The following is an 18,231-nucleotide window of genomic DNA, read 5'->3' as shown; positions in this document are numbered from 1 at the left end:
TGTTTTTCTGTGTACGATATAGGCCTAATGTGACCTTCTGCTTAGCAGATGGACACATATCTACTGTAGTATGTTTAGATAGTAATAGAGGGTTATAGCCTACTTCCCTTATATATTTAAGTCATGAATAATTCAGACTGTTTTAGCAAATCTTTATCAAAAATATTTCTTTATGTCCTTTATGTAGGTTAAACTTTTTAAAAAAAATTTTTTTGGTGTCAACTTTGAAAATCCAGTGTTGACTGTAAATTCTGACACTGACTATTTTTTTTTTATAAAAATCTTTTGTTCATTTTAATGAGCTGAACTCTAAAGTATATAAGTGAAATATAGTTTAGTAATTGAATCACATATGTAAAATTGTGGCCTTTCCTGCCCCTGTTGATCCTCCTTGATTTATTGAATGAGACACTCATTGGTGTGATTAATTGAGTAGTTGTGGTTTGAAATCCCAATACTGATGCCGAGTCAAATGCTTGCTGACAAGTCATTCCCCATGTGCCATAACCATGACTGCATGGTGCCCCTTAAACCGTACATCAGAGACTTCCCCAAAACCTTGCACATACGCTCTCAAACACGCACTTCTAAAGACCCCGATGCCCTTTTATTAACCTTATTAAAGTTAACTGTGTTATTCCAAGCTGTACCTGCATGTTCTATCAAGGTTTATGGCCCCCGCACAGCATTTAAAGGTAAGGGTGGTTCAGTCATGCACAGCTGTGGAGGAGGTGGCCGACACTCGCATGAAAGAATACACATGGAAATCTTTCGATGAGACAACGCTTTTACCAGATACACTAATAACTCACTGGCTGTATGTGTGTATGTTTGTGCAGGGGCGATAAATGAGTGATTCCAGCCATCTTATTTTCTCCTATCTTAAACACCCTGATAGCTGTATAATAATACTGGGTAATGAGATGCAGATAATCTCATAGTGAAGCGCTCTGTGATTTCATCGCATTTTTGCTCCCACACACAGATACACTGGTTTGGGACAAATGCATTTGTAGAAACACAAATCTCTAAATAATATGAGTGATGTGATAAGAATATGGCCTTATTGTTTTTTTTCTCTGTCAAGGTTAACGGTAAATTTTTCCATCCTGATGTCAAGAATCCGGAGCATCTGGTCCTTAGTCGGTTTCAACTCGTGGGAGACATTAGGGAGGGTGGGGGGAGGACTTCGCCTGTGTTGGAAGGTGGGGGGGTGGGGGTGCATCCTCTGGGAGCTTCCAGCCATTTGTCGTGGTCGATGGCCAGTAGCCGGCTCGGTGCCACAGTGATACAGTACCGAAACACAAGGATTTGTTGCCACTGGAAGAGCTCCCTGTTTCCACTTAGATCAGAACTAAAATTTCCACATCATTTTACCAAAAAAATAGAAACACAGTCAAAGGAACCAGATATAAAAGAAAGGAATCTAGTGAGTGTGACTAAGACAGAACAACAATGACTTTTATTTGTTTGAATATGAGGAATTCTTTCTCTTTTTGTTGAAGCACGATGACATCCTTCACCATTCCCTTCCAAAGTACACAGGGTACTAAATCGGTCATTGGCGGGCAGGACATGCTCACTTGCATTAGAAAGAATCTGAGAACAGCTTTACAGACCATGTGCTCTGTTTGACAACCAGGCAATGGGATGTTGAGTAATAGCCTGCAACTTGGACACTGAGACAGACTAAGATTTACAGTGTAAATTTAAAGCACAAATTTTCAGAAGTGCTGTCATCCATTTATGATCAGAATGAAGTGTTTCAGGTGGTATTGGCAAGTCTTCATGTGTTGCTTGAAATTCAGAGCTGGCCACAGCGTTGGACAGAACATGCAGGCTTGTGCCAGAAAGTGTGCTGCTGTTCCATTGCCACAATAAGGAGAGGTGGCAGGTCATTTAGATCTGGCAAGCTTGTTGTGGATTCTGTGCAGTGTCTACCATGTTAGAGAGAATCTAAGCTTTGGCTCTTGGACTGGGCCAAACAGCGGCCTTTCATCTCCATCTGGGGAAAGAGAAGTCCTGAATGACCACTGCCAAGCTCAGCCTTCCTGCAGACTTCAGGACCTTCTATCCAACACTCAACTGGCAAAATTTTTCTTTATCTACGTTACTGTCTATGTCACCACCTGTTTGTCCTCTGAAATATTTCTAACATTTTGTCTTTTCTCTATGTTTAAACTCTGTCCCTCTCTACGTTTCCTTATTTTACATCATTTGCTTCATGCTAGCACTGTTGCAGGTGCTTCCACTTTAGCCTGTCTTGTCTGCAGTGTGACCATTAAACCAGTTGTAACTGAAAACACCACGCTCCTCAGGTGGTGATGGGTCCTGCAGACTATGCATTCAATTATGTTGATTAGACTTGTCCTTTTGTCCGGAGCTCTGCTTTCAATGTGTTGACAACCCTTTGAAGCGTAAAGGTGTGACGAAGCATGGACGGTTGAGGCACTTTCATGATGTCTGATGACAAAATAAGATGAAATCCAGTTAATAGATATGTGTTTATATATTTAATTTGGCTTTTGCTGCCTCTGAAATGCAACTTTGATAAGGACCTGCAACCTAGATTTTTTTTTTTTTTTTAACGTTTTGCTTCCCTTGAATTAGGCGTGATCTCAGCATGAACCGTGGATTCTTTATAGGGCCTGAACTGACATACATCCAGAGTTCAGCCTGTGGTAGTTAAACAGTCGATACATGATTGGAGTGACGATTGATTGCACCTGGATCAACCCCCGGTACTTGCTGAAGTCATTTTCCATGCTGAGGACCCCTAACTAACATCTTGCAAAAGCCACTCACTTTTTTTTTTTCCAGATGATTGAGTTATTATTCAGAGACCGTGACGCTGAAATATCATTGAAGATGATATTGGAGGGCTCCGTCCCCTGACCTTTTTTAATGTGGAGAAGCGGTTTGGTGTTTGGAGCTGGTAATGGGAGGCTTGTGGGCTTGAATAGATCATGAACTCCTGCTGTTACATTCCAGGGCAAGTCTTGTATATTATATCTCCCCATGCTTTTCTACGGTCTATCACTGCTGTATCCCAAGTAGAACGCTGTTGGACTGCTGGATTGTAAGTTATGTTTCAAGATCACAGCGTCTGCTTAGCTCATACATCTTGTAATACTATATAGTTTATGTCTGGTAGGCGATGCCGCATAGTCACTTAATCTAATGGGCAAAGCTTCTATTCCATGCTCCTTTTTTTAAAAACTTTTTTTTTAAACTTTTTTTGGGCTTTCTTTAGTAGAAAGACAGTTTCATAAAAGGTTTAGGTGCAGATAGTGAAGTGACAGAAGATGTATGGGTACAGTGGGCTGATGAAATATTCTGTCCTGTCCTGGGTTGGCTGTGAACAAGGGGCCCTAAACACTTCTCCTTTTGTTTGGCACCTGACTCAGGGTAAATCCATCTTCCCACCCACTGTCTGTCTGCAGTTTCTCCCTTCGGATGAAAACATGTTTGCATAAGTGCAGGAATCATCATCATCCTAATTGCCACTTCTTCCTGTTGCAGAAAGTCTTTTCACGATGTTCCTTCTCATCTTTGTCATTGGTCTTCTGTCTGCGTGCAGGCTTTAATCAGGCGGTATTTATATCGGTGTGTATCTCAGATGATGTGTTCCTTCACTGAATCTTGCTCTCTGCCTCTGTCTTCCGTTGCCATGCTTGAGGCAACTCTTCTTTCTGCCTCAGCTGGACAGTAAGGAGGTAAATAAAGTCTTGAGTGGATTAGTCTACAGTCTGCAGCTGCTTCTCTTACTGCCACCCATATCTGCCACCATTTGTTTTCCACAGATGGCCCTCAGACATGTTCACAAGGCAATGTTTGAAATACCGACCGGCTAGAAAAGCTCCCACATGTTGTCACAATGCTCTTCCCCCAGCAGTCTGGTGAGCCTCATGAACATTGTGCTCCCTGTATGTTTCTGAAAGATATATGAGGGTGGTCAATAACTCATTCAGCACCTGGGAGAAAGTGCAGGGGGAGGAAATGGAGTCAAAACCCAGTGTTCATTTCCTGTATTTGAACAAGTTCATTTTCACCAGACAGACAGACAATTTGTCTTTCTGTATGTACATCTGTTCTAAGATGGGAGTGGGTTCCCTCAGCATCAGTACTGTTCAGCTCAACATGTAAATTTACAGACAGACTGATAAATTTATCTCCCAGCAGTCCGTGTCCCCCAAGGGTGGTGAGTGTAAGTAAACAGTACTGAAGTTACAATGTTGTGGCAAGGGCTATATTTTACACACTTTATATTAGTAGATTACTTCCTGTAATTTCCTGGTCTTGCAGTGCTCTTGAAAAGCCCCTGAGGTTGTTGACTTATGTGACCTGCAATTTGATGCATATCATGTTTAATGCATTTCATTGTCTGGGATTTTTGTGTTTTACATAAAGGGGGTCTGTGAAAAACACTGTTATTTTCTGTGACCGCTGTGGAGGTGTGGGCGTGAGAGGGGAAGTGCTGTTTGGCAGTTAAAGTGGTCACTTCCTCCGTATGGGATGCTTTGCCTCTCCGATTTCTCTGAAGATTGTTTCGGCCATCCTGCGCAACATCATGCTGGACTTCAGGACCTCTGGGTTGGGCAGGCCCGGCACTAGCCACAACACAACCTAGTGGTCCACTACTAGAGACTGCCAGGTTCACTACACATAGCCGCCGCACGAGAGGGTCCAGAATAGTCTGGCCAAAACAAATCAAATGAAGCCAGACCAACCCTACAAGAAACGAACCGGTCCACCCTTTAGTGGTAAAGAGTTGGCTCAGTCTTGTTTTGTTTCTTCTTCTTCTTTCCCCCTCTCTCATTTTGTCTCTCACTGTCCAGGCTGGACACTGTTTACATGTACACGAGCTATACATGTGCTCTTATGTCTGGTCCAGGATTTATTTCTCTCTCTACTTTTTATAGTGTCCACACACAGTGATTTTACCACATCTGTGGTTGTTTTTTTTGGCATATCCCCTCTCCTTCTCTCTTTCTGCCTCCATTTCTTCTCCTTGCTTGTCCATGCATTCTTATATTTAATTTCAGTTTTGCAGAGTCCTTGTTTAGCTCTTGGCAGCTCTATACTCTTTCTGTTGTTGTTTGAATCTGGCTTCTCTCTAGGTCACAGGGTTCAGGTTGACACACTGACCCCAGAAAGTCAGTACAGTGGGAGCTTTTCTTTTATCCTTTTCCACCATTATGTTATTATTTCTGACCAGCTAATGGAGTTGATGTATTTCCCATAATGTGCCATTGGCACACATCACATAACCTGTTTTGGTTTTCTCCGCATGGACAAGAAGGAATTGTTGTCAGAAGGAATAAAGAACTGAGTCATTGCGAGTGTAGACAGGAGAGGAGACTTCGCACCTGGGGAGTAAAACGCTTTGGGACTCTCACTCTCTCTTTCTCTTCCTTGTTCTCTTCATCTCCTCCTACCAGTATCTCAGCACTGCCAAGAGTAATGACATTACCATATCTCTCTCCCTCCGACTCCCCCTGCCCTTCCTACACCCATCACCTCATCCCATGTCTCTTTAAATCCTTTTTAAAATATATTATGTGAGATGTTCTGTTGGGAGTTCCAAGTTGTAAATGATTGAGAAGGCCAGCTGCCCTCAAGCAGCTTGTGTTTAGCAAGAAAGCAAGCTTTCTGGTGATGAGGACCCCAGGACCAGGCATCAGATGATTACATACCAGGGACCATATCACACACCATGCTTGAGTAAAACCTTGGGGTTTGCTGTAATAAGACTGTTGCACGTGTGTGTAAAACCTCTCTCTTGTTCAGTGGCTTTTCCCTGTCTTTTGTTTTACTTTTTTCCTTACCACAGAGCCTTTGTAACAGTGAGGTATGAGGCGCTAACACTACACAGAATCCATGTTGGGAGCCTGAGAACAGGGGAGAATATCATCTTGATATTTCCCCTGCACCTACTCAAAGATCTCAGAGACTCAAACCCCAAATCACCTCTAAATGGAAAGCAGAGGGATTCGAGTGGCAGATGACAATCCATCCGTCTGTGTGCCCAACAGCAGCAGCAGAGCATGACATGAGCTAAGTTAGCCAGCCGTGGCCAGCCATCCTGCCAGACATTCTGAGCTGCCAGCACGCTTTTGCTGTAACCGGGTCAGAGCCCGCCAGTTCAGTCAGCCAGTCATTCATCCAGCCAACGTCTACCATTGTTTTCAATCAATCATCTTCAGCTATGAATTACTCCAGTTGCGTCTGTGGTGTTTTTTTTCTCTCTGCTTCCTCTCTTTTGCTCTGTCCTCTGATGAAAGACACACTCAGAGAGGTAGCCAAGCCGCTCCAGTTTGTTTTGACGTTTCAATGGCTTCGCCGTGAATGTGTTTAGAGTTTCTTCACATGAACAGTGTTCGTTCAAAGGCTTTCAACAACTGTGTGGTTGTGTTTGAGTAGTTTGAATCTGGGGGGCCTTTTTCTGGCACATTAGTTTAGGGGTCTTTGATGCATATAACCCAGTGTGACTATATGTCTGTATGGGCCAGACCTTTACTGTATCCCTTAGTGTAGTGGATCACAGCCATGCTGAGGACCAGAACGGAGCAACAAACAAGTGTCTGCTACTACTCTCCATCGGTTGCACTCCAGAACTCTGTTGTGTTTGGAAAGATCCCCACTCACTCACTGGTTTTGTGCTCTCTCTCTGAGTGCTTCACCTCCCCTCTGCTTAATCTTGAAACCATCAGCTCCCCAGTCTGGTTCTCTTTAAAATGAATTTGAAATATTCATTCCTTTTATAAGCTGGGTTAGTAAAGCCCAAAAGGCCTTGCGGATTTTAGCATATGTTGCTCTGAGGCGGTTTAGATTCAGCTATGGGCCTGCTTCTCCATGAACCCTGTTTCTCTCACTGTCACCAACAAACTTTGCTGATGCTGTGGTAATGACCTGTGTATTGGCCACATAGGCCTGGATAAATGCAAAAGTCTGCTGTCCTTGTGTGCTCATGACATCAGTTGGTCTACAGCCAAGCCCCTTCATTTCACTCACTTCAAATTCACTTCCTTTAAGGGCAAAGGGTTACTTCTAAATAGTTCATTTAGCTTTTCGACATTTTCTTGAAAAAAAATGAAAGCAAAACATGTTGACAAACCCATCAGAACAGCCACACCAACAATTTATCCTGGTCACTAACACCAAAACGTCTGTTTAACAAACACATGTGCCCTTTACTCAGAAAAATTGAGTGTTTACAGGCAGGGAAGATGTGTAGATGGAAAGCCTCCCGAGGCATGTGTGCCATCTGTTCAATAATGCAAAGAAGAAGGTTCAGATTGAACTTTTCAGCTGATCAAAAAGAAGTGGAATGTCTAGTTGTCCAACATGGAGTTTTGGAATTGTTTCTAATTGGGGACAGCAGCGCTCCTCAAACAACAGGAAAGGAAGGGACAAAAGCTGGAAGCAGAGGCTGGGGGGGGAAATACTTTATTGCCACTATGTTTCCTTTTGCTTCCAGTGACAAGCAAACAAGTAGAATTACAGTCTTTGAGGTATTATGCAAAACTTTGAATTTAATTTTGTATGTGATTTAATAAGTTCATCTGGGGAAGAAATAAAGAAAGTGCATCTGTGGATAAAACATCTGATGGTTGTAATGTTGTGACATATTTATAAAAGATAAGATAAACCTTCATTAATCCCACAGTGGGGAAATATGCAATGCTACGGCAGCAAAGAAAATAGTGCAAACATGTAGGGAACATCGATAGAAAATAAAACAAACAAAAATAACACTAGTAAGTGCTGATTCTTGAGCACTAGAATAGGCTTTCTTTCATGTAGGTTTACACATCTGTCCATTTTCTGTCTCCTGACTGTGTGTGTGTTTGGGTGTATATGTATTCATGCACACGTACAGAGCGTCTGTTCTTTACACAGCCGCTGCCCTTTATTATTGTACTACATATGTCTGCACATCTGTGTCTACGTCTGTGTGTTGTGTGTGACTGTGCATATATGCTGTCATACCTCCCCCCTGCCATGCTGACCCTCTGTTTCCTCCTCCCCCCTGCAGGCCTGTATGAGCTGCTGGCGGCCCTGCCATCCCAGCTGCAGCCTCATGTCAGCCGCCCTGAGGACAACACCTTCCTTCAGGACATGTTTGGAGAGAGAAGCCTCCACTCGCTTGTTAAGGTAAAACAAAACACAAAACCAACAAACCCACTTCTTTCAGTTAGGAATTATGCTTTAAGTATTGAAGTTTCTTTTAGTGGTTTGTTTATGATATTCTGATGTAGTACCCATGGTGCTCTTACCATATCACTACAAGGACATCAGGCATTTCTCCTCTGTATAAGTACATACTATGAAGGTAACAATTTTAATCTTACTGGTGTAGAAAGTCATGCTGTTGCAGATCATGTGTTGTTTACCCTGCATACAGATGTACTCATGTAATTTAAAGAGTAACAGTTCTGTATCCGGTAATCTCAGCATAAGAACTACAACTGACAGTCCAACGTTGTTTAAAACAATCCAACCGGACTTTAAGAAAGTTCCTTGAAGACATTTCACGATGGTCGTTGGGATGGGCTTGGACGTTCCCAACGACCATCGTTGAGGAGCCAGACGGGCCTTAGCAATGGTCGTCGGAATGTGAATAGCACTGACCACACCTCACAGAGTTTATAAGCTGAGGCAACATCAACCACCACCAGAACTGAAGAAGCCTCTTGGATGAGAGGTGAAACGTCTTCAAGGAACTTTTTTAAAGTCCAGTTGGATTGTTTTAAACAACTTTGGATAACCATGACCTGGATGAATGAGAAACTGCACATACAACTGACAGTCTTCAACACACCATATGTTCCTTAAAATGAAATTCTAACTTGCATCGCATTTAAATTTAGAATTCAAATTCATTCAATCCCAATAATAAAAGAAAAAATATTTAAAAGAACAACAGAAAGAAAAGATCCCCCCATCCATCCAACAAGCTCTGGCTTGAGGCGCGACCATTGACTGTATATAAAGATAGACAAACCCTCTGTGGCGTAACTCATGGGTTTCCTGAATAGTGGTTTTGAACTTTCGTACAGAGACTCTGGCCGTCACCGTTTTGGCAGAGTCTGTCTTTTCCTAACTCCTGTCTAATCCAAAAATGAGTGAAGAGGAGGAACATGAGTGGAGCTGAGGTGCTAACATCTCTCCGCCATGGACCGTCCTATGACAGCACCCACTCTATCACTTTAAGCCTTAATACCATTTAAGGCCATACACTTGTCACGATTGGGGAAATTAGCAGCAGTGACCAAAACAGTTTTTTGTAACAGGCTGTTTATTTCTTTTGTAACATTGGACATTTTAACATAGGGCATCTAGGAGGATTTACATTTGGGCTACACAGACAGTATGAAAAGACTGAATCAGGAACCTCCCTTGAATGCTGTCTGACTCTACCACCTTTATAGTCACATCTTTCCCTTCACGGGACGGAGGAGAATCTGAACCCTCTGTCTCCCACCCATGAGCCAATTTTACATTAATGCACACATTTGCACCTTTGCTTCATGCTTCTTTATTCACCCTCCCTTCTTCCAGTCTCCTTCAGACATTACAGTTTATTGTCTTTCCAGAGCAGTCTACCCACCCAGGTCTTCTGACTGCCCCCTCTACCAGCATGAATGGGCCTGTGGTTTGGTTACTGGCTGTTAAACTAGATAGCTGCAGACTTTAGGGAGAAGATGAGCACACTTGATATCTTTATATGCTAGCAGACAGACTGAAGTAATGAATGTAACACATTCTGTCTGTCTGCTATAACCTCATCTCCACTTGGGATTCTCTGCAATCTGTAGCCAATCTCTATCTCCACCCTCTGCTTTTGGAGAGAGAACTGGAGGTAGAATATTTTGCTGGATAGTGGTTTTGTACTGTAAATCTGTATTTTAAGTCACTGTTATCCTGCAACTATGTGTAACGACAGCTCCACCTCTTTCTTTATTTCATTGACGTTCCAGAGAATGCTTTATGACTCAATTGCTAAGAAAACTTCTCTAATCGTAACGTTTGACTGTATCCTTTGTATAAGGTCTTTATTTTGAAAGAACACTCAGTACTGTTTTCATGTGTTGGCATGATATATTTCCCCCTTTGGTGGTCTCCCTTCCTCCAGCCAGAGTCATTATGTCACAGAGACAATTGAGAGAGAAAAATTGACATAATTTTCAGCCCTCCCTTTAAAGAAATCTTTTCTGTGTAAGCATGTTTGTTCAGGATCCAGAGCTGTAACGCGCCAATGTGAGCGTGTAAAAGTGGCTGAATTATGGCATACCTCAGACGCTGAAGTAAAGCCCTGATGTCGGGACTTGAGGAAACCAGAAGGGTTTCATTTGATGCCTGGATTGTTATGGATGGCCAAAGAAAAAGGCGTCTTGAACATGGATAATGATGGGCAGGGCCTGTGCATGTTCAGTCTCTCATTCCCACCGGCCCCAAAGAAAACACTACATAGTGTGGGGCAGATAGAGTGATGCTAATGAAGGTGGCATTATGTTTCTGTAATATTTAGCCAGGCATGAGGGTGGAGCTCTCAGACTTCACCTTGCCCTCTAACCACTCCTGATTATACCTAGCTAATCTTTCAAGAGGACCTCAGAGGGGAGGATGTGTCAGTGGAGTTCAGACAAGTGTGCCATGTCCCCGCAAGCTTTTTAGCTTGAGTACTGAAAACTTTGAATGAACTGCACAAAAAATTTTCCTTTTGAACACTCCTAATTGTAGGAAACAAACATTAAACTGGACTTTTGTGGTGAAGAGGGAGCATATATACAACCGTTCAAAAGTTTGGGGTCACTTAGAAATGTCCTTATTTTTGAAAGAAAAGCATTGTTTTATTCAATGAAAATAACATTAGATTAATCATAAATACAGTCTAGACATTATTAATGTGGTAAATGACTATTTTAGCTGGAAACGGCTGATTTTTAATGGAATATCTCCATAGGGGTAGAGAGGAACATTTCCAGCAACCATCTCTCCTGTGTTCTAAAGCTACATTGTGTTAGCTAATGGTGTTGAAAGGCTCATTGATGATTAGAAAACCTTTGTGCAATTATGTTAGCACATGAATAAAAGTGTGAGTTTTCATGGAAAACATGAAATTGGCCTGGTGACCCCAAACTTTTGAATGATAGTGTAGGAGAAGCTCTCACTTTACCTGGCTGGAAGAAGTAGATTGTGGATGCAAACCACCAAACTTTTTGCTCTTGTAAAGAATAGGGCTGCAAATAACAATTTACTTTATTGTTGATTATTGTCTAAATTAATTGATCACTTGTTTGGTCTGTAAACTGTCAGAAAATGGTGAAAAATATTGTTTCATGTTTTTCAGAGCCCAAGATGACAACCTCAAGTGTCTTTTTTTTGTCCACAACCCAAAGATATTCAGTTTACCGGCATTGGTCAAGCAAAGACACCAACAAATTTTTACATTTCAGCTGTAATCAGAGAATTTTAGCTTTTTTCTTAAATAATTACTCAAACTAGTCAGTGATTAATTTAATTGGTGACTGCTAATTGATTAGCAGGGGGATTGGTGCAGCTCTAATGAAGAGAAATTTGAAGTTGTTTAAGTATCTTAAATGTTCCCATTAGAGATTTTCCTGGAGGTGCGAGGTGAAGCACAGAATGCAAGAAATGAAATATTCAGTTTGATGTAGGAGCATCTTGGGGTCCTGCAGGTGAAGCTGGACAAACTTACTTTCCTGATCCCTCCATAGAGTGGCTGCATAGATAAACAGGAACACAATGTCTCTGCAATATCAGCAATGCCAAAAAAAAAAAGGCAGGGACTTCTCTGAAGTGTTTCCCTTTCTTCATAAAAGAAAGGTTCAGTGGTAAAAATTAACCCTATGAATGACATTACAAAATTTGATTGAAATTGTGCTCATGTGTGGTTCTCACTTTGAGGTCTACGTGAGTACACTTTTCTACTATCACTCAAGGTCTAAGCTAATGTATTGCTGCTGTACCAGAGTAAGTACACCAATACAATACAGTTATGGCAAGGTCTTGCCATGGCAGACATAAAATGTTCAAAAACATCAGTACAAGTAGTAGCTATTGAATAATGAGAATAATGGTGTAATTAAATGTTATTTAATTCAAATGGACTGAAACTTTCTGTGGTGTTGATTCTTGCCTGTTGGCCAATGTGCACCACGTGGGTTTGCGTGTCTGCACTGTGGTGCAACTTACATAAGCCCAGTTTCATTTTTTAATAGCCACACCTTGTATAACATCAAAGAACCACATTGTTTCTTTAACAAAATTAGCCCCTTCCACCAACCTTTTTATTCTTTCTTTTCATTCAGTGAAGAGAAACTGAGCTGCTTTTAGCGTCTCTTATCATTAACACAGAAGCATAAGTGGAAACTGCCCTGCTCCAGACAAGCAGAACTGTGTGTTTCCTCTGCTTTCTACTTGGTACTGAGATGTGAGCCAGCCTGTCAACTAGTGAGCCAAATGGACAGACAGGCAAACTTGGAAACACACAGAAGTACAGAACAAGCATCTCACCTTACAGCAGAGACCAGCAGTCAGACGCAACGTTCAGGTGAACATGGCTAACGTCAATGGCACACCATTAATAAAACCTTAATTGTCCCCTTCCTCTAAAGCCCCACCACCAAATCGCAACAGATTCCACCTTTTATTCCACAAGGCTGTGAAGGGGATACTTTGGGAAAGGTTAAACACTGGAGAGAAAACACACACATCATGTTAATCTGACAGGCTCTGCAACTCAGGTTGCTCATATGGAAACGCTCAGGCCTCACCTGAGGTAATTACAGCGCATCAGTTACTGGTCAGTCTGTCTGGAAGGAGAGAGAAGGTCTAGAGAAGGAGGTGCTGGAGATAGATAGAGAGAGAGAGAGAAAGAAAGAGAGAGAGAGAGACAAGAAAGAAGAAGAGAATTTAGTCCCACATGGAGACTTAAACCAGACTGAAGTTCTTTCTGTCTCTCCTCACCTGCCCTCATCAGACAGTTGGGACAGCCTCTCCCAATCCTCCTAATGCGATTATGTCACAGAGATGAAACAAATATTTTCTAATATTGTCTTTCAGCAGGGCTTGGGGCTCACAAGTTTGCCTCATTATACCTACTTTTCATTGCCGCAGCATCGGAACTGACATGAAATGTGAGTGCGGTTGTGTATAGTTAGCATAGCTAAAATGACGCAGACAGTTCGACTCTATTCAATTAAAGGGGGTTACTCAAATGTACTTTCTATAAATTCCGCCACGCTCACTGTTCCACTGCCAAGTTCCCGCTCCACAAAAAGCCACAGGAAATATAATACAATATTCAATTTCCACCTGCCTCAGGTGGGGCTCTCCTTTAAGACCAAGTTTCTGTCAGCAGGCCTTTAAGTAGGCTCTGAGATCCCTCATTTTGTGGTCAGTCGTTTTCCCATAAATTTTGCTTCTGTTAGTTGCTAATAGGCTTGGCCCTTGCTTCGTTGTTTCACAGCAATATTGATGTGTGCTTGCCAGTTTGTTCTTCAGTGCTGCAGGTCTTTAATGACATGTAAAGGTGCTGCAGCTGATGCTTGTACCCAAGTGGAAAGTTTCAACTATTCTTGATAAATGAGCTCATTTTCAGACAACCTGGACTGTATTCCTTGAGCACCAGACAGAATAAATAACAGGATCAAGCTGTAGCTAGCCCTCCAAGCTTTATGACTCACCTTTGGGGCTGTAACTAATGACTATTTTGATAGTTGAATAATCTATTGATTATTAAAACAAATAAGTATTCAGATTATGACTTGTGCAAGTATTCAGTGGCTTTTACTTCGCTGTCAGCTTTAAAATTTTGTTTGAAGTTTTTTTAGGCATGTGCTACCAGTAAAAACAATTAAGATGCATTGTGTACTTTTTTAATGCAAAAATTGCTGCAACACTGCCATTTCTGATTTTGAAAAGTTGTTAAACCTGGTGGCTGGAACTGGAACACACATTCAGCATGATTCTCATGTGCTCCTTGTATAACGGGCACACAGAGAAGGTTGGTAAAAACGTTCTGATGGTCTCAGGGCTGGTACACTACTGCAGCCAAGTGTCTTTTTTTGATGGAGACAGACGCAGTCCAGCAACACTGGCAGCATTAGGGAATGGTCCTATAGATTCTGTCATAACTTATCAAGAAACGAATGCTCTGTTGACCTGAGGCTGGCACAACATTGCCGGTTTAGTAGTTACATGTTAATTGTAAGATTTCCAGCTGAGCTCCACTGCTGTAACTGTGGCCTAAAAATCATTCTCCTCATGGCTTAGGCCTGATTGTGATTTTTGGTTTGAGTGTTCCAGCAGGTCTCCGTGCTGAGATCGGCATTGAATTTAGTCTGCATGTCCCTCGACTGTGAGAATATGGTCCATGCTTCTACATAATTACTTTGGGAAGCAGCATACATCAGGCAGTGACACACTTCATATGGCTAAACCGTAATGCTTTCATGTCAGAGCATTTAAAAAACAAGTTACCACCGCCAACAAATCATACCCTGTATTGCCCATCCTCTACTCCTTGCCAGCAACTATTTCAGCATTTACCATATAGATCAAACCATGCCTGGCCCTTGTTCCTCATTACCAAGGAAGATCACAAGAAAGAAATCGGTCACACTCCTCACACTCTTATTACTAAAGTCCTCTGTGAGCTTTTCAAGCCCGGCACCCTGTACGCAGCAGTAAAACCTGGCTAGTAATCTCTGGTTCAGGACTCGCATTGTAAACTTGTACCACCTCAGAGATCCACCTGTACTATCTGTTGTCAGTACGTTCACTGAGGTCTGTATTTAGTATTTGAGGGGAAGAGGAACCTTTGTTCAGCAAATACCTGCAGGCAACTTTAGACCAGGCATCCTGCATCCTTATAGGGAATGTGCTGTCTTCATATTTATCTAGCAGTTGAGTTTATCATCTCAGTGTAGATTTTAGATTGTAGTTTTTATTCTCAGTGAAAAAGGTTGCCATGTGTTGCTAGAAAATAGTCTTTCTGACACAAGCCACAAGTTTGTGATTTGAAAACCTTACTTGCATGCTAAAAATTCCATGCACTGGTATACTCCACAAACTAGCATCTCTAAACTGAGCAGGAAAAGGAAGATGACATTAGCAGAAGCCATAGTCAAGGTAGTGATAAGGACAGGGAAAAGGAAGAGGGGAACTTATTACAGTCGACCAGCACAGTATGCTGCTGACTACCGAATAACCTTAAAACTCATTGACTTGAGCCATGTCTAGTGCTGGAGGGACAGTTAAAATGAGGGGAGAGCAATACATCCACCAGTCCTCATTCTATCAGTCAAATATCTGTATTGGTAATCAAGGAAAATCTCTAGAGTGATCCCACAACCATTATTCCAGGTCACTTTGGTTGACCCCAAATTTGTATTCCTTTGGGAAAAAAAAACTGCACAAAGTGAAACCAGAAGGTCTATACGATATGAAACCCATCTTAATAGGACATGCAGCATAGAAGCAATACATAAAATATGGAAAATTGGGTTCATGGTGCCATATAGTGTATTTATGGCTCCCTCTTGGCCCAAGAACTGCCTCAAGACATCATGGGCTCACCTGGAGCTTTTAAAGACTGTCTGAGCATATTTATATGTTGTATTGAGTGCCTCACGAGTACTCAAATCAGTCTGAGTCAGGACGTCAGATGCATTTGTGCTGGCGTTATTCCCACCATCATTATCATGATATCATTATACTGCTTGTTAACCCATTGGTGACTATATATCACATGATGCATGTCACTTTCCTTTGTTTTTTGCTGGTGATGTTTTTGCACCGTACAAATTTAGATGCGGAAACAAAAACAAACAACATGCAGTTTATATTTTAGCTGTTTCTCAAAACGTTTTCTATATGTGTGTATGAGCGTGACTGTGCCGTGCAATGTCCTTGCTTTACAGAGTACATCATGTGTGTGGAGGTGTGTCAGGGCCCGCTCTGCCTCCTTTTCCAAGAGCTCCAAGAGGAAATGTATCCCCTTATGTAAATGATGCAGCTGTCATAAATACTTGGCCAGCTGCCCTGGTCTCTCTCTCACTCATCCATTGGATCTGCTGTCAGTTTTTAATTATGCGTCACATTCTCCAGGCCTTTTCCACAACAAATGAGAAACAAGCTCAGGCCCCAGGCCCCTGTGTATTATGTCTTGGTCAAGGAAAGGTGCTGGATTTGTGTGAGTTCTTTGTTCAAAGGGCATGGCTCTATAGAAACATGTGCTATGATTATATATATACCGTTATAAATAATTTCTTAGACAATTGATGACCAGACGTACTCATATGTCTGAAGACATTGTTGCAGGGTAGGACTTTTGTCATATTTGAAAAATTAACCTCATGAAAAAAATGAATGGCAGAATCATTCATTCTTCTACCAATTCTACAGATTGGTATTTCCAGTGGTGGCAGATCCATAAAATCCATTAAAGCTGCCACTTTTCGATACTGTGTATTGTCTGTGAGTAATTACTTCCACTGATTATTGAGTCAATCTAAGTTCAGACATAGAAGTTGACAGAATACATACACATTTGCTCAGTGCTGTCCTACCTGTTATTTCTCATCTCTCTGTTTTTGGTAAAAAGCAGCAGTGTACAAGGTGCAATCAAGAGGTAATGGTTGTGTTCTGTTGTGTGTGAGCACTAACTCTCAAGAGTCAGGATTCCATACGGCAATCTATGCCGAATAAAATATCAAAGAGATGATACTGCTATGCACTGTGAACTCATCACCCAGGAAATGTGGTGTTATCACAGTTTGTTCTGAACGTTTCTTTTTTTTAATTTGTCATTACTAACTAATGAAAAATAATATTGAATTTAACCTTCAATATTTGTATCAAGTAGTTTGTGAAAAACAACATGCTACATTTAGCAGGCTTAGTTAAATACTTAAGCAGGTCAACCACCATGAACACTATCTTGGTGAGCATGAACTTAATTTAGCAGGACTGGTCAGTTTTTCCCTCAACAGACTAACAGAATGGTACTTTCATCTGCAGGATTGTTCACAAACCTCAGCACAGTGTCCAAAATCAGATTCCATCAGACAAGAGCTAAAGTCAGAAGTCTGTAAGCTGACCTACTGTGACAGGAGAAAAAGCAAATCTCAACAATTCTCCTTATGCTTCTTGAGCAAACATATCATTTCACAGCAATTCCAGTTGCAGCTCCGCACATCTGTCTATTATCTCCCCTTCTCGTCTCCCCGACCTGATCCAGTCCACCAGGCCATGGTGCCTTGACAAGGTGTTCTGGATCGGACCAAGAGATCAGACCTGGGTGGATTAACAGAGGCATGATACTGGATCCATTCTGGTGGGTAGATATACAAATGAGTGGGAGAGAGATCGTCAGCTTTTACCGGTCCATTGTGAAGTTTTCTGGGCAGTGGACATTTACCAGAGGCCTCGAGACTCCTTGCAGGACTCAGGAACAGAAACACTATCCAGCCCTGTGATCTCCAGACCTCTTTCTCCTTCCATCAGCACACCTTTCCATCTGTCAAACTTTGACTTTCTTGCATGCTCTCTTCCTTTTGTGTGCCAGACTTTACTTGCAGTAGTATCTCTGGATTAGTGTTTGTAAGCCATGCCTTTTTTCTTGGCTATGCCTCCACGTTGACAATCGAGGCTACAACTAGTCATTGCTATTCTTATTGCTGCATGTGCTTTGATCATGAAAAAAACATAAATGCAGTTTGAAATACTGCATTTTATTACGTAAAGTTTTTTGAAAGGTCTCTATGGTATCTGACCTTAAACCCCAACAGTGATCCTGAGCAGTGGTTGGAGTTTTTGTCTGAAAAAGATGAAGATGAATGTTGTGTTTTTCCTCCAGTCCATCCTAATTGGTATTTTCTCATATCAGTTCTTAACCATGTTAGTGTTTTTCTTCATACTTTTCTTCTCATATGTTGCTATGTGTATTTTAAGCCTGCAGGGTATTTCTGGAAGCAAACACAACTTAGTCTGAGGCCTCTGTGGAGACGGGACACACTACTTCTTTGTAACATTCCTTTTTTTGAAGCTCTCAGTAAAGGTGTTCATTCATTAATCTTTTCCCATCCTCCACTTATTGAAGCTTCCAGGATTTTTGAGTATTTTGACTGTGACTCTTCTGCCTTATTTTACATAGAAGTAGCACTACATTTCTCATCGCAGAAATTTCAGAACCCCAGT

The 18,231-nt window shown here is 41.7% G+C and overlaps 1 protein-coding gene across 7 annotated transcripts in view; it reads left to right on the top strand.

Annotated features, from left to right (window-relative positions):
* mpp7a (MAGUK p55 scaffold protein 7a) overlaps nt 1-18,231 on the top strand; it is a 159,670-nt gene that overhangs the window by 53,020 nt on the left and 88,419 nt on the right. For all 7 annotated transcript variants that reach the window (XM_035944633.2, XM_035944634.2, XM_055007126.1 and 4 more), the window contains one exon: nt 8,039-8,157. In XM_035944633.2, the coding sequence (XP_035800526.2) occupies nt 8,039-8,157 (119 nt within the window). The remainder of the gene's footprint in view (nt 1-8,038; nt 8,158-18,231) is intronic.

This window comes from Amphiprion ocellaris, chromosome 22, assembly GCF_022539595.1.
Source record: "Amphiprion ocellaris isolate individual 3 ecotype Okinawa chromosome 22, ASM2253959v1, whole genome shotgun sequence".
Classification (NCBI taxonomy): domain Eukaryota; kingdom Metazoa; phylum Chordata; class Actinopteri; family Pomacentridae; genus Amphiprion; species Amphiprion ocellaris.
The sequence above is the reverse complement of the archived record's forward strand: the minus strand, read 5'-3'. Positions and strand labels throughout refer to the sequence as shown.